Source organism: Drosophila subpulchrella, chromosome X (assembly GCF_014743375.2).
Source record: "Drosophila subpulchrella strain 33 F10 #4 breed RU33 chromosome X, RU_Dsub_v1.1 Primary Assembly, whole genome shotgun sequence".
In the NCBI taxonomy this organism is placed as follows: domain Eukaryota; kingdom Metazoa; phylum Arthropoda; class Insecta; order Diptera; family Drosophilidae; genus Drosophila; species Drosophila subpulchrella.
The window spans coordinates 7,380,145-7,396,955 of NC_050613.1; the positions used below are offsets into that span (position 1 = coordinate 7,380,145).

A 16,811-nucleotide genomic window follows, 5' to 3' on the forward strand; every position below is an offset into this window, starting at 1 on the left:
AGTAGTTAAAGATTAAACATATAAATCGAAATTTGAATTTTGTGAATCTTAAAGAGTATTAAAGTAAGACTCCACTTAGTTTTAAAAATGTTAAATTATGTTTCAACATAGATGTATTTAAGACCAGTTGACCACTAACTTACCACGACAACTGTGCCCGGAAAGACAGAGAGAAAGAGAGAGCGGAAAAGCCCTCGAGAGACCGCATCGAAACGAAGAAAGCCGAACACACCCGAACGAAGCCGAAGGATCGAAAGAGCGACTGGCATAGCATACTACAGAGCGCAGCGCGGCAACTCTGGATGCGGCACTTGTGTAATATTGGCAATTAACTAACTGAAAATGGGGTTGATTCCTGAATGCCAGCTGGGCCAAAGGATGGGGGCGGAGTCGCGGGGAAAGGACGCCTAGGATGGATGCTTGAAATCAGTTGAAATGTGATTATGCATCAACTTTATTGCCTAATGACTTGCATCTAACTTAAAAGCAATCTGTTGGGAAAAGCTAACTGCTATCCTAGAAACCAGTTTTTGAAAAAATGTAATTACTATTGCCACATTTTTGCAGCATCACAGTTTTTGCATCCTTTCTGATCCATTCGAGAAAATATGAACTCATATTTTAATATTAGACATTTACATTACAAATTTGAAAACTAGTTTGGACCAAAAGATAATTTAACACACATACATATGTATGTAAATTGTATGTAGATCAGAGAAGATCATGCTAATTACGTAGGTTAACTTAATATGTTTTATTGCATTCAAAGTAATAAAAATTAAATAAAAAAAATTTACATTTATATTCATGTCCCACATTTGTATATTTCGTTACTAAATTATTATTTTTTTACTTTTTAAAATAAAAAATTTCTATTCTTTCCATATTTTGCTTATCTGTATTTCCCATGGCAACAATTGAGACGCACGAAGTAATTTTTTTATTAAAATAATATATAAAGAGATGATATGGTTACATAAAGACGTAGCTTTTCTTTTGTACCCTACATCCGAGCTTAGTAATTCATCAAGAACCCTGGCATTCCCCCAACCACCTTTGACCCCGCCAGCAATTAGCAGACGCCTGGAAATGAATTTTCCGCACCAGGTGGATGTCTCCGCCCAGTGATCCCTCAGCTTGAACCATGTTTTCCCATTTTTTCCGGACTGACAGACGTACGTTTCAATTATTTGGTGGACCTCTCACGCGAGATGCTCCAAATTCGCATGCCACAACAACTGACCGTGGTCCAATAAATCATTTGATTTGTACACTTGCCAGGGGCGGAGGTGGGAAAATGGTGTGGGGGGGTTTTTGGGGCTTCCAGGGGACTTGAACTCGGGGCACGTGGTGTGCGTGCCTTCCGGTGCTAAATCAAGGCGAGCGCTTTCGAATTGTCTTACCTTTCGGTGGAACCATGGACATGGACCAACCCACCACCCATATAAACCCCCCTTTCCAAATGGGGAAACAACTGTAGTTAATATTTATGGCGATTTAATCTTCTCACTTGAGCGCTGCTCAGTTAAGTTTGATAGAGACGAACCCAGGGGGGTCAAAGCTGCCCATCTCACGCTTTTCCCCTCAGGATGACCCTTTTTTTTCCTGTTTACTGGTAGTGATCCTTGGAGCAGCTTTTCCCGGTCACAGTTTGTTTTGCGTGTCCATTTAATTTCCGCCTGGAATTGCTTAATCAAACACAGCACTGGGGATAAACCTTATCCACCCCCCACCCTTGAAAAGCCCCACCCCTGACTTTCAGGCATCTCATCTCCCCCTTTTTTTGCTCTGAACTCTGAACAAATCGCTTGAGTTTCATATGGACAAACGCCAAAGTTGGCTTAATGAGTAGTTTAGCTCGTGTTCCCACAGCCATTCATGGACGGGGAAGTCAACTTTTGTGGGGGGTGGGGCGGAATATATGAAAAGGTGCTGGGGGTGGTGGTTTGTGTGTGTGTGGGTTAAACAAACAGCAATGTGCATTAGCAACAAATTGTTATTGTTGCCAGGCTAAAGGCGATAAGAACAAAAAGTTGAAGTTCCCTTTTGGGGGGGAGATACGAGAAAACCAGGAAGGGAAGAAACCAAATTGAGGAAGATTCTTATGAAATTATTAGACTTCTCTATTTAAATACATGAGATTTCAGGAAAAATTATTTTTAAGCCCCATGAAAATGCGTCTATAAAGATTTTAGGTACTTTCAAGTGTTTAGTTAAAATTGCATAATCTTTAAAATGGTGTAATGGAAATTCTTATTCAGGAAAAACAGAAAGGGAAGAGACTAAAGAGAAAAAGATACTCATGAAATACCAAAATTTATTTTTTCTAAGTCTATAACAATAAAATGGGGCTTATTGTAATGATTTTATATATTTACAAATGTTAAGTAAAATTTTCATTGAATTAAAATGGTATAATCGGGGTTCTAAAGTTAATCCTCTTAATTTCAAGGAGTGTGCTGGAGTATTTTCACAACTTCCCCATGAGTTTACTTTATCTAGCTGATCACATAATCTGCCTACTTTCAACTCCAACCCCATTTAACTTATCCAGTGAAGTAGCAAATCGATGTGGAATGGAAATCGGGACTTCAAGCTCTAATTTAAATTAATGACACACAACAATTGGAAACGCCCCGTATGAGGGCCATGCAGCCCTTGTTCTTTATTTTCAATTAAACAAATAGCTGAATTTGACATTCTTCTGCTGCGCAATGGCAGGAAAAGTTCAAAGGAAAAATCATAAACGGAAATAACAAGTCGATGAGGACGCAAAAGAGGAGGAAAAACGCGATAAGAACGATGACAGGCTATTTTCAACCCCCCTCCCCACTTTTTTTTCGACGTCACTGAAGTTCTTATCGCGATGGCATCGAGAATCCTGCCGGGAACGATGGCAGTGAAACAGGCTCTTGGCCTAAGCAAATGTTTACTTTTCCCCCGCACTTCTTTCTTTTTGTCATCCATCTCGTTTCTTTAAGGCGATTACTTAAATTTCCCGGAAAATGAAAACTGTAAAAAGATGAACACATTTCAGTTGGATTTCATTCATGATTCAATTAGCCACAGACGAGTGAATTCTAAGGGGATAAGCCAAACCTTTTGCAAATCAGATGCAAGTACTGCAAAAAATAAACCTACCAATCGATTGCTTAAGTTCGAAATTGTTGTAAAAATGTTGTTGTATAAATTTATAAGAAAACTTTTCTTAAGAAACTTTTGGTAGGTAAAAGGTTTTTAGTTTCCATCTCTTACTAAAATTATACTCATACATACATATATATGCTGAAAACTAAGCAAAAGCTATATCAAGCATAACCAAAACAAAGAAGAACACTATTTTCGAGTGCCTCGACTATCAGATACCCGTTACTTAGCTTAAGGGGGAAAAAGGGAGATGGAGACCCCCGATATCGATATATGGTTATGTGGACGGCAGACAGATTTTAGCGTTATGGGCGCCTTGTGGGCGTTTTGTCAACATTTTTTAGGTCAATCGATAGGTATTGACGAGAACAATATAATTCAGTTGAAGTTTTTGTTCTATCATGAAAACTGTAGAAGCCACAGTTTTGGGCGGTTTGTGGGCGACGGAGGGGGCGTGGCATGTTCGCGTTACAAACTTGCGCTGCTTACGAAAATAAGGAATCTAAAACTGAAATCCCAACCCTCTAGCTCTTATAGTTTTTGAGATCACAGCGTTCAGACGGACATGGCTATATCGACTCGGCTAGTGATGCTGATCCAGAATTTATATACTTTATGAGACGCTTCCTTCTATCTGTTACATACTTTTCCCCGAATACAATATACCCTTTTATTCTACGAGTAACGGGCATAATTAGCAAATCCCTCCCATCATCATCCAAGATAACCAACTTGCTTTAAAACCCCAGATTAAGTTCAGCCAAGAATCTGAAAAGCACCGACCAAGATCCCTCTGCAAAAAACGAGTACAAGCATCGAGTACCTGGGTACAGTCACCTGTCAGTTGTCAGTGTCAGATGCATTGTAAATTACAAGTTCATTTGCGACTGGCATTACATCCGCTTAAGAGCTTAAGCCGGACCGACTTACAAGAAAACTTTGCCAAGCTGCATAAATTATGAAGCTATCGAGTGAAGCGGGCAAGCAGTGGGTTAGAAAGAGAGACAGGGAGAGAATAAGAGGGGGATGGCCTGTGGACAAGGTACAGTCACCGCTAATGGAACATAATGAGGAGCCATTAGCGAGTGTCGCGTCTAACTGTGCATTATGCACTTTTTGGCGCCAGCGAAGCGTTCAATTGTATGTACTTAGCTTTTAGTGTGGCTGCACTCCATGTTCGTTCAATGGGTTCCCATTACTTAAGTGAGGCTGTACTTCACCTTTAGTGTGGCTGCACTTCACCTTTAGTGTGGCTGCACTTTACCAACATACTGGGCACACTTACACATGTGCTACAAATAAACCGACACGCACCAACTAATGAACGATCTGCCCCTCAAGCATCATTAACGTCGCAGCTTCACTTTCCACGCTTTTATTTGATTAGTTCATCATTTATTATTATTAATTAATGGATGGTTTCGCAGCGCTTGTTATTTATTATTAACCATTATTAAATACCCCAAACAATAACAAATTCGACGCGATTATCACCATAATTGCGGATATGGACAGAATTCAATTTGTACAATATTCTTTGGTGGGAAATCCTAACAAGCATAATAAGCCCCTCGAAAACCAGTTTCATTCGTATTTTTATTTCGGTTTTCGGGTTCAACTGCAATTCACTATCGACTTATGATGATGCTGCAAAAGTATTTTTAACCATTAATCCCAGTTGAATGGGTTTATTGTTGGGTGAAAATGCGATGCGAATAAATGAGGAAAGTAAAACTTAACTGACTCAGCTGAAGTTGCTGAAGATATATGGTCACCCTTGAACTTATCAACTCATTTAGGATCCCCCATCGTTTTCGAACCCATTTATTATATCCGGTCATGTTATAGTAAACATTTATTTCTTAAATCGTGGTTAAATTGGTTATATTTCCGTTTAATAAAGATAGTTGACTAATTCTGTTAAAAATGTATGAATCGATAAGAAACCTAATTGGGTTCCACTGAATTTCGACATGGACCATCAACCCTGAACTTTTGAACCTTCTAATACCCCCAGCTGTTTCAACACCTATTAATTGTCATAAATCTTATTCACAAATCCATTGAGGAATTTCGCCAAGCTTTGCTACCGTTTTCGGCCCATACAACATCATCAGATCTTAATCGTCTCCGCTCTTCCCCATCATCATCTGTTCATCAACATTCACCGATCCCAATCAGCATCATCATCATCATCATCATCACAACCGACTTTGATGCCCCTTGAGTTGTTTTGTTAGAATCGAGCGGCGACTTTTGTTGTAATGGCCCTCGAGTGAGGGCATTTTTGGGTAGCCCCAAACACTCAAGCCAGCGAATCGCGAACCGGAACTCCGCAAAAGTGTTTTTCTCTTTGCATTTATCGTATCTTTTTTATGATTCTACCTTTAATAGCAGAAAGGCGCGGAGATCTTAGATTACTTGAAAAAAATAGAATCATGGATCTGCTCAACACCTAAAATTAGAAAACTGTTAAGCGACAAACTATAGGGTCTACAATAAGATCTTTTTCTGAATTCCTTTGTTTTATATAATTTCTATGATCATTTATTTATTTACAACAGATCTAAATGATTTATCCTTTTTTAAAAAATATATGTTTCTCAAAATAGATTATCTTTATAATTTGCATCTGTTACTCTTCTTTTTTTTGGTCTGCCAAAAACAAATATTTAGTTTAACGAAAGGACTCTTTAGTCGTGTGGGTATTAAGAAAAACGCGATGTATTCAAATCCTTTTAATTTCAAGACAAAAACTAGTACGATATTTTTAATTTAAAGACATTATTTATTAGGTTTTCTGATCTGAAAAGTACGATATACTGTAGAAAAATCCCAAGTGTCCCTATTGCAGCATGTCGGCGTATGAAAGACAGCCCCAAAGGTTGACCCCTCTGCCCAGTTGTTGCTACATATAATTAGTTTAGCCGCAGAATTTTGACCAAGTGCCAAGTGGCATGTACTAACAATATGCACCACTCAGCGGGTTGCAGACCGAAAACCGAAACCACAGTCTCACCCACCAAAGCGAAAACAAAAAAAAAGAACGAAAAATGGGCGGGCCTTGGGGGGATCGACAAAAAAAAACTATTCCAAAAATGTTTGCTGGTCGCGTCTGCCTTTGGCTAATTAAACGGCCAAAGCAAACACAAACAAAATAAAACAAAGAAAAAACTCAAAATCTGAGCCAAGCAAAAAAGGCAAAGAAGAAGTTGAACAGAAAACAATTAAAACCGAGCATGGAATGTTTGTCGGAGTGTGAGTGCTTGATGGAGGGGCTATAAAACCAAATCGCTCCATCGGATTCGCCAGCAGTTGCCATTCGAGCGTTCCCAGATCGAGAATTCGCATCCATATATCATCTATCATTATCTTCTTTTTTTTTTTTGGTTTTTTGCAAGTGACCAAGTGTGATCTGTGATTCTTGAAAGCAAAGAGAAAATGTTGCGACATCAGTTCTTGACCGTTGCCCTTGTGCTCTTGGGCTACTCCTCGGCCGTTCTGGCCGGTCGTCTTAGCCAGCGGTACTTGCCCACTCCGCAGGCCAGTCAGCTGCACTACCACGGCGTCAGTGGCCAAGGACACGCTCGTCCTGGCGCAGGAGCCCCCTTCGCCGGCGGCTCTGGCTTCCAGCGCCAGCAGCAGCAGCCCCAGATCCCCATCGTGAGGAGCGACTACCAGAGCGACGCCAATGGCAACTACAACTTCGGGTAAGCTTTTTACTTAAGTCTTGTAACCATATTCTATGTCGACGTGTTCCAATATTAGCAAGTTCCCCAAATTCAGGCTCTTAAAAAAACTCGAACCATTAAATTCCACTTTAAAACCCTAAAATTTAAGAAAACCTGTTCTCAAAAACCCCTTTTTCGATCTCATATTCTCAAAATCATGATGTAACGTTAGCGGTTTGCTAGACTTCTTCAAAATCGCTTTATCCTGATAAATAAACTTAAGAGCAGGGTCTTCTTGATATCAAGAACGTTTCTTCTTAAATATGCATCTGACGAATTTTTAAGCAGAGAACGTTTGTTATTTTTTTCCGTATATTTATATAATTTTTGTTTTAGAGAAAAGCACAGATTTATTGAATCTATTGGAATGTTAAAAGAACTATTCTCCAATTATAACGATTATAGAAACTAAGGAAAACAATGTAAGATGCATTAGAAAAGAAATAATATTTGATCTTCAATCCAACCATTAGCTTCAAAAATGGAAATGTACATTTTAACTCAATTGTATACCCTTTGAAAAAGTATATAAGTTAATGACAATGAGGGAAAAAATGTCGATGTTCCATACATAAACTAGTAATGCCGAAAAGAATAGCATTTTAGATATTTTCAATAATTTTACATTTGAAAAACCTAATACTAAACCCATATTTTCCCAGCTTTGACACTGGCAATGGAATCCATCGCGATGAGACCGGTGAGTTCCGCGGAGGATGGCCCCACGGATCGCTGGGTGTCCAGGGATCCTACTCATATACCGGCGATGATGGCAAGCAGTACACGGTGAACTACAAGGCGGATAAGAATGGATTCCAGGCCGAGGGAGCCCATCTGCCCGTTTCTCCATCGGTGCCCGCTGTCCCAGCTGGGTGAGATCTTAAAAATCCACTATAATACTATAATATTATATGTTTCTATAAAATCGAATAATATTTCCTCAACTCAGACGCAGTTCTTATGGCGCTGGGGGCTACCGTGGATCGGCATCTTCTCATGCCCCAGCTCCTGCCCCAGCTACCCGATATCTGCCCCCAGGATATCGCCAGCGTAGACACTATTGAAGGATATATACTCGATGGAAGGATTAGCTCTTAACAACCAATAATCTGAATTTTAACTGTAAACCCCAATAAATTGGCAGCCTTTTTGGAAATTATCGACAATTCATGCATTTTAATGGTATTCGAAGTAAAATTATTTTGCATTATACAAGGTTTATAAACATCTTTATGTTGGTGAGTTAAAAGGTTTGACCTTTTTTAAAAACAATAAAATTTACATTTTAATAAACTGGCTATCCAATATTATAATATACATATTAAATTCGTAGCGAAAAACCAGGAAAATCGAGACACCGCCCTTGTTGCTAATTTGAGGCAACAACTTCTGGGCCCCGCCCACAAAAGGCTGCCAAAAGAACACACGGCCACGCCTCTTTGCTGTTCGCCTTTTTTGTGGTCTTTGACTTTTGGCCAGAAACCAAAATAAGTGCTCAATACAAACACGGAGTTTTGATGGAACGAGCGAATTAATATGCAGTTAAGCAGTTAAAGTCTGCAATCAAAACAAGCTAAATCCTCACTTTTGCCACGTTACAAACTTTTTGGCCACCCTTTTGGGGCAAAAAAGTTGCAACTTTTTGGCCATTGTCGCCAGGCATTAATCATAAGTAAAGCCAAGTTTTACCAAAGTCTGAGGCACTGTTTATTTTTTGTCTCCAAGTCTGAGCTTTGAGTTAAAGACCCTTAAAAAAAGGGAAAACGGCGCAGACAAATGGTGAGAAATCATGATTTAAATATTTTCGGTTAAAGAGATTTATTGGTAATTGTCTAATAATAATTTGTGATGCCTTAGAATAGGTTCTTATAAATTCTAGAACATTTTATAAGTCATTGGGACACAAATCAAGGTATATATTTAAATTGTAGATTAGATTTCAGTAATTATGTTTGATATAATGGTCTTTGTTCTAAAAAAAAGTTATAATTGGATGTGTTTGCAGATCTTTGGCTTCATCATAGCAAACTAATATATGATTCTTTATTATTCGAAAACTTTGCAAAAAAAGGAAAGCCTTTCACTGCCTTTTCAAATGTAAACGTTCCCCGTTTTCCCACCGCCTTTCTTTCATTTTTCCTCCCATCCTGCTCTTTACTGTCAATTTTTCTTCTCGCATTGTCTGTGAACTTTCTTCTCATTTCTTTTTTTCAAAATTGTTTTCGTTGATTTTTCCCAAGCTATTCTTGTGTCTTTGCCTTTTTCTAACCGTCGCCAGGACGTTTAGCATTCGCATTCCGTTTTAGCATTAATTAAAATTACACTGAATTGCTTGGGGCATCAGGGGGATTCCCAGAAAGGAGCAAGATTGGGACAGGGGCGGGGGCGGTGGTGGGGGGCGATGGGGAAAAGGATGTTCACATAAATTAAAGGCGCTTATGAATTTTATAAATTATTTTCCATGTTGCGGCCTCGCTTGGGAAGATGAACAATTGCAAAGGGGGAGAAGTCTACGGTACGGGGAGGAGGTCCTAGCTTAGATGCGAAGAAGTGGTACACTGGAAGAAATTATTGATATAAAATTTATGTATTTAACTCCACATTAGAGGTGACACACAAATCACTATGTGCTTGAAATCACTTTTAAACATCTTTCTAGGTGTCTAATAGTGTGCAGTGAATAAAATATGGTCGTCTGAATAAATTCATTGAACTTCAGAGCTAAAAAAAATATTGTTGCATACTTTAAGACACCTAAAATCACAGAAGTGATTTTAAAACCCACGTGATTTGAATGGCATTATTATCGATTTTATTTCAAAAATGTTTAATAAAAAAATAATAATATATAAATAATAATAATCTTACAATTCTTTAAATCATTTTAGAAAATGAATTGTTCATTTAGAATATCATTTAAATTCTAACTAAGCCATTGTTAAATAATTTTAGAAAACGTGAACTCCTTAGAAACACAACATAATTTGGTTTTATTTCCAAATTCGAAGACCCTACTTTTAGATTTAGGATATGTTATGTAAAGAAGATTGTTAGTTATAAATTATATTATATAATAATTCATTATTTGGCTTTTACTTCCTATAAAGATTACTTTTAACTTCGATATACTTTTTCCACATTAAAGATCTATCTGATTTCTTTGAGTGCATAAGGACCGGCCATTATGAACAGGCATCGTTTTGAAAGCGCCCGAAAGTAGGCAGCGCTTATTGAATTTCATTAACATGTGAACTGGGTCTTCCATCCTCGGGGGCGGGAAAATCAGAGGATCTCGGGGGTGTGGCAACTGCAATCATTTGCATGCATGTCTGTGCATGTTTAACTACGTTTCCACCCCCTCCATCCACAATGAACTCACTTAATTTTATGCCAAAACAATGACACGCCATAAATTTAAACGGATTTGGCGTTGTGCCGCGAGCAAAAAAAAAACGACGAAACGAGCAGGCAAGAAGCAACCCTTAAACGAGGGGGGCCTTCGACGACTCAGGGGTGTCGTTCCAGGGGGGTTCGGGGGTACTGACATTTGCCAGGGGCAACAAACACACTATCTAACAAGTTTAAATGCCAAGGAAAATGCAAAAATCACACACATTGAGACGAGTAAACAGGCAAGCAATTCCGCAATGCAAATATGTACATATTTGTCACGATTCACAAATATTTTGTATAATGTGAGGTGTTTACAATTTGAAAAGGCTTAAAATTAATTAACAATCTTATAGACAAGTAACTACACTCATGAGTTAATCATTCAAAATTGCAACTACCAGAAAATGTTTACAAGAAGACAAACACATTTCTTATAGATATTATATTATAATAAAAATATTTATATAAATAGATTTAAATTTGATGGTAACAGATTAAGTGGTTTTGCAATCACTTGTAATGGTTCTTAAAAATATACAGTTAAAATATGAACTATCCCTTCCGAATTTAAAAAATATTGTTGCATACTTTCAGACACCTCAATTATAGATTTTAAGACCCTAGGAATTTCTGGAAGACCCTAGATAGTTTATTGAAAACATTTTAAGCGATATAAAACCTATGAAATTAAAGCTTGACCTCTGCTAAACTTTAACACTAAGCTTAAATTCATTTTCATTCCATATGAAGTATAATTGCGTGCCAATCCGCCCCAGGTTGAAATTGAGAAAAGCGAACCTTGCGTTTGTGTCAGTCAATTTCAATGTTAATCCACCTGTATTTGGAATGGATGTGCTACGCTATGTGTGTGTTTATATTGATATCGCAGTTGCACGCACATTTTCCCCGCTTTTCCCGCAATTTCCACTTTTCGCCACGTTTCTCCCCTCGGCAGTTACATTATTTAGCCTTAGCCAAAGCTTTTCCCACCCTTCCCCGCTTTTCCAACTCGGGTGAGTCATCTTCATTGGCAATGCGAAAACGTTGTTACCCGTCCCAGCGGACATCATTTTCATTAAAATTTTAATAGTCTGTGTGTGTTTGGCCCCACATCGCCACCCTTTTTCCCCCTTTTTGGCTCCCACAGTGTGTAACACGTAATATTATAAATTTAGCAAGTTATGGAGGAAGCTAAAGTACCTTTAGTTCATGGGGGAGAGGATCTCTCTCTATAACGTTATTCTCAAACATAAAACATCCTATGAAAAGTTTGTATTAACAATAAACAATAATTGATTTTAGAAATACAATACATTTTTTAGGGTAATTGATTTTTAAAACTAAAAAATTTATTAATAAATCTCATATAGTTATTTTTAAAGCCCTCAAAATTGCTATAATGACATTTTTTTTTTATTTCTCTTGAAAATATGTCTTTAAAGCTTAATAAAAAAGTCTTCTTCCTTGGCAAATAAAATATTTCTCAAAAAAAAGAAGTAAGTAATTGAATAAAAAACCATAAAACTTTCTAGCAAGCACAAAGATCTCGGGAAACTATAAATCTTTACGCACAAGCCACTTCGCTTTCCCGCCAAAAATTTCCCCTCTCTTTCCAATTCGAGAAGAAATAAATCGAAGCGAAATGGAAAACAAGAAATTCCAATAAACTAATTTGCACAAAGCGTCGAGGAAACTTTTGGCAGCTGGTTGACGGGAGACCTTATGGACCAAAAGGACGACTCAAGCAATCTTCTAAGCCCCCCCCCCCCCCCTAAGCCAAGCCCCTGCCAATCTGCTTAGCCCCCCTTTTTTACCAAACCCCCACCCTCCTAAAAACTTTTCCCCAAGTATTTGCGTATGAATTTTAAGCAGCTGGAACAAATGCAGAGCCAATAAAAGGGATAAAATTGAAAAGCAGCCAGCACACACAACATATACTATATAGTATCCCTTCCCTATATACATGTTTATGTATATAATTTGCATATGTGTGCGTTAACTGGCAACGGTATTCCCTACTCGTAATTGTAACTGTTCGGAAAACCCAAAGCTTTGAGAAATATACAATTTCCATACATAAAAATCCGTAGAGCATCTTGTTGCGCGTACTTGGTATAATAAATTAGCATCGCGTTTCGCATTATTGACTGGATTTTGAATAATAACACACAAAGGACCTTTCGACCGGCAGGATAAGGAAGGTGCCGCGACGGAATCCACGGGATCCATGTAACTGTAGACCGGCGACAAATGGAAAATTCGAAGCAGGACCTCTAACGAAAGTGAACAGGATTACACGGCGAGAATTTGTTGTAGATTTCAAAACCTAACAAAATGTTCAGAAACCAGTTGGGAATTATAGCAGACTAGAACATAATTTTAATATTGTTCAGCAATTGTAAAGTAGTATTTATTTTCAAATAATCAAGAATGATCGAAGTTATCGAAAATAATCTAAACAATCGGAAACAGTTTTAAATTAAGTTAAAGTTTAATTTTCTTTTAATTTTTTTTCAGAAACCAGTTGGGAATCATAGGAGTCTTAAACACGTTCCGAATATTTTTCCGCAACTGACTGTAAATAGTAGTCCTATTGAAATAATCAAAATTATCGAATTTATCGAAGACAATCGAAGTAATCGAAAAAAATGGTGTATTTAAGTCAAATTTGAAGATAAGTTTTCTTTATTTTTCTCGCAGTGCATCGCATATCACATCATGTATGTGCCATGTATAACATTCCAAATGCTGGACTGGAGAAGGAGATGTGTAGAATTGGGCAGAATATCCTGCTGGTGCTTGGGGCGTTTCACACAACTCAGCACAATTGCGCACATAAATTTAGTGCGCCAAATTATGCGGTGGGCGGAGTGAAGAAAAGTGAAGTGAATGGCACACTCAAGTCGAAGGCATGACGCCGCGGATTTCACGGAACGATGGGGAAAAACAAAAATAAGCTCAAGCTAACTTTAATAACAGCAAATTATTCAAAAAGAAGAAATTATGATATGGAAATTAAATTAAATGATGACCTAATTCTATAAGTAAGCCATTACATGGCTCAAATAAATTGATTAAAACTTAATCATAGGACAATAAGCTAGAAATCTAGATCCCTGTATTGCTGGGTTTGTTTAGTAAAATCATATTATCGTAAAACTATTTTATGTTATTAAAATGGTATTCAATTTAAATAAGCCCATCTACGTTATAGTTAAGTTTTGGTACACTATTTAGCTTAATAAACCATTAGCTCTTAGGCTTAGGCACTTATAAAGTTTTTAAATTGATAGAAGTGAGATCAGAAGTGAGATTTTTGGTCCCCAGCTTCATATACCACTGATTCCACTGTGCGAAGAAGGGCATTCTACTTCTCCCTTAACCTCATACAGTGTTTCAATTTCTTGGAATTGTTTATACTTTTTTTTAGGTTTTTTGTATGTACAACATGAAATTTTTCTCATGTGGTGTTGGTTGTAGTTCTCCCTACACCCTGTTTTAGTTCCTTTTGCCCCCTACCTTTTTACCACCTTTCTACCCCCATTTTTCCACCTCTTTCCCACCTCCCCCAAACATACTCATTTGAATGTATTACAACAAGTTGAAAATGTTGCAGAAAACACTCCAAGCTAAAAAGCGCCCAGAACGAATGCTGCCGACATGAATTATTTAGAGCGCCAACTGGGTTGAGGATGCCCGTGCCCCCCTTTTGCGCCCCCTGTCGCCGCCCATGTGTGTTTGATTAAATTTGTAGGAGAAATAGTAGATGGTGCGGGTAAGCTTCTTGAAGTTGAAGCAAGTTTCGGGAGCTAGACTCGGAAATTAACTCGTTTTACTGCGCCTTTTATAGAACTATCCAAGGTGAAGTATCCTTATTTGGGAGGGGGTGGCTACTTAAGTTTTTACATACACAGAAAAAAAGTATATTATAATGTATTCAATTTTTTTTATATATAGTACATTCCTTTTATGAGTATGTACCAATGGAAATTAATTAGTATTTTTATTCGGGTATTAAAATACCATTGGAAAATATTTCATGATTAAAATACCAAAATGGTATTTTTGAATACCAAAATGTACATTTTATTTACATAATAGTTGAACACATTATAATGTTTTGCCAAGTTAATTATTTATTTACATATTGTTTGCTCAAAGTGAAATTTTTTTCTATGAGGATTTAACAATAGAAATTAATTAGTATTTCATTCGGATATTAAAATACCATTGGAACATTTTTCAAGATTAAAATACCAAAATGGTATTTTTGAATACCAAAATTTATATTTTATTTACATACAAATTGAACACGTTAAAATTTTTTCCGAAGTTACTTATTTATTTACATACTGTTTGCTCAAAGAGAAAAAGTAATATTTAATGCTGATCATATCAATATATTCCGTATACGAGAATATACTAATATAAACAAAAAAAGTATTTTTAACATAAAATTCATATTTTTTCCATGAAAATCTGGTATGGTATAGCGTTGTATCTATGCAAAAAAAGATTTTCCATGCTGATTAATTGATTTTTAATTTAGTAACAATACATTCCGTATATAAATATGTTCAAGGAAATTAACAATATTTGCGAAAAGGATAATAAAAATCCATTTAAATTTATTTTCAGATTAAAATACCAAAAAGGGAGTTTCTAAAATATCAAATTATGTAAAATATAATAATCTTATAAATGGATTTTCATTAGTAACTGATCTCATATTTTTGGTGTGTAGCAAGTGAGCCTTCATTTCTTGCAGATTGCTGACTGACAAGGCAATTCCACGTTATTGCCAACAATAATTCACACGCAACAAACGATGGGTGGTGGTGGTGGGTGTTTCTGGGGGGTTTTTGGGGGTTGGGGCCCACAGCCCACTGGGGTGGCAATCAACAATTGTTGCATGAATAAAGCGACAAGCGGACAGGACATTGAGGCTAATGATTGCCAGCGCACACAGATCACTGAGCAATGTTCGCTGAAAGTGTGGGGAGTGCGGAAGCCTAATGCTCAAAATTGTGCCATCAAAAATAATGCGTAGGCGGGTAATTTTCCTCCAAAACTTCTCCGCCCCCCAAAAAAAAAAATTCCAGGCACTTGCTGGCCCAAGATAACGCATTAGATGATGGAAATTATCCGGGACAATGGGAGAAAGCCTGTCGTCGGGCCATTGTGGTTCGCATGGTTGAAACTGGAGCCCAGAAAAGGGGCGGTGAAAGTGGGCTAGAAAGTGGGAGAGAAAGCCAAAGGTGAACATTGACAAATGAAGGTCCTCAAATTGCGCAGAAATTGAAATGGGGCAGCGCCCCCTTTTGGCCAAAAAAAATGACAAAATCAGTTGGGAATTATACGAATAAAAAATGATTCAACAGCCTCTGGCACTCTGTAGGTTGTAGAAAGCTTAGTCAAAAAACGAACATTACAAGAAATTTCAATATAAAATTAAATTTATAGCAATTAACAACTGCGGAGTGCAGTACGTTAATAGTGGTTTTAAGTCATACACCTTAACATATTTATTAAATTAAGAATTGTAAATATATTTTTTTTCATTATAATATTTTCTTTAAAGTTATATTAAATATAAATATGTGTAAGCTACTTTCTTTTAAAAATGTAAGAATGTAAGCCTTAAATAGTTTAAAAAATAATCATTATTGTTTAAAGACTCTAAGGTGTGTTTTCTGTGCTCGTGGTAAAACTAAAAGTAGGTTCTTCAACCTTTAAAACCTACTTTTAGCTTAACATGGAGATAAAAAACAAACTTTAAATACTCCCCAAAAATAAAAAGCCCTGAAAAAAGGTAACCATTTTATTCAAAATCCACCTTCAATTATCCCATAAATTGAGCAACTGAATCACTTCATGTTCAGGTCAATCTAATTTGAATAAAGTTCAATCAAAGTCGAATTTAATTCCCCAAAGTTAGCCCACGAAGCAATGAAAAACCATCAGACGAGGTGTGCTCGATTATGGAAACAATTTGAAAGTTTATTCTTTTTTGATTGGGTTGAACTACTTAAAGTGCCAAGTGAATTTTCAAATGCCATTTGTTTCCCAACCCAGTTTACTGTTCCTCAATTTTTTTTAGCATTATTCTGCTGTTCCACTCATATTAGGGGAAATCGAATTGACAAGGACAGCCACAAGTGGTTGGGTTTATTTTTTCAATTTTTCAGAAGTGCCATGAGTCGGGGAAATGGGGAATGGGGAAATATCGAGGGACTCCAACTCCGCTGCCTGATTAGTGAGAGTGCCCCTCACGTGAGAGCGTTGTCACTGGGCGCCTTGGGGTGCATAAATCCAAATCCCAGCCCAACGGATTGCCGTATCCGTCTGCCACACAGCTGATAAATCCATCAAAATCCGGAAGCCTCAGCAGTCGGATGGAGAATTGCAGTCCGCGGAGTTGGAGGGTATGGGTAAGAAGTATCTTACACTTGCTTTTTTGGGGTATTTCGGGCCTATTTCATTGGGATTTTATATCAATTTTATTATTTAAGTACCACAAAAAATTTATAGAAATAG

General features: G+C 37.3%; 2 protein-coding genes across 3 annotated transcripts in view; one reads left to right on the plus strand and one right to left on the minus strand.

The window, feature by feature from the left end:
• Nucleotides 1–16,811, minus strand: part of LOC119556249 — a 65,449-nt gene that overhangs the window by 37,897 nt on the left and 10,741 nt on the right. The gene's annotated exons all lie outside the window — the stretch shown is intronic.
• Nucleotides 6,477–8,047, plus strand: LOC119556251 (larval cuticle protein LCP-17). The gene is made up of 3 exons (XM_037868291.1): nucleotides 6,477–6,860; nucleotides 7,544–7,753; nucleotides 7,831–8,047. Exons 1-3 carry the CDS (start codon nucleotides 6,592–6,594, stop codon nucleotides 7,943–7,945), a joined length of 594 nt encoding a protein of 197 aa, XP_037724219.1. The 5' UTR covers nucleotides 6,477–6,591; the 3' UTR covers nucleotides 7,946–8,047.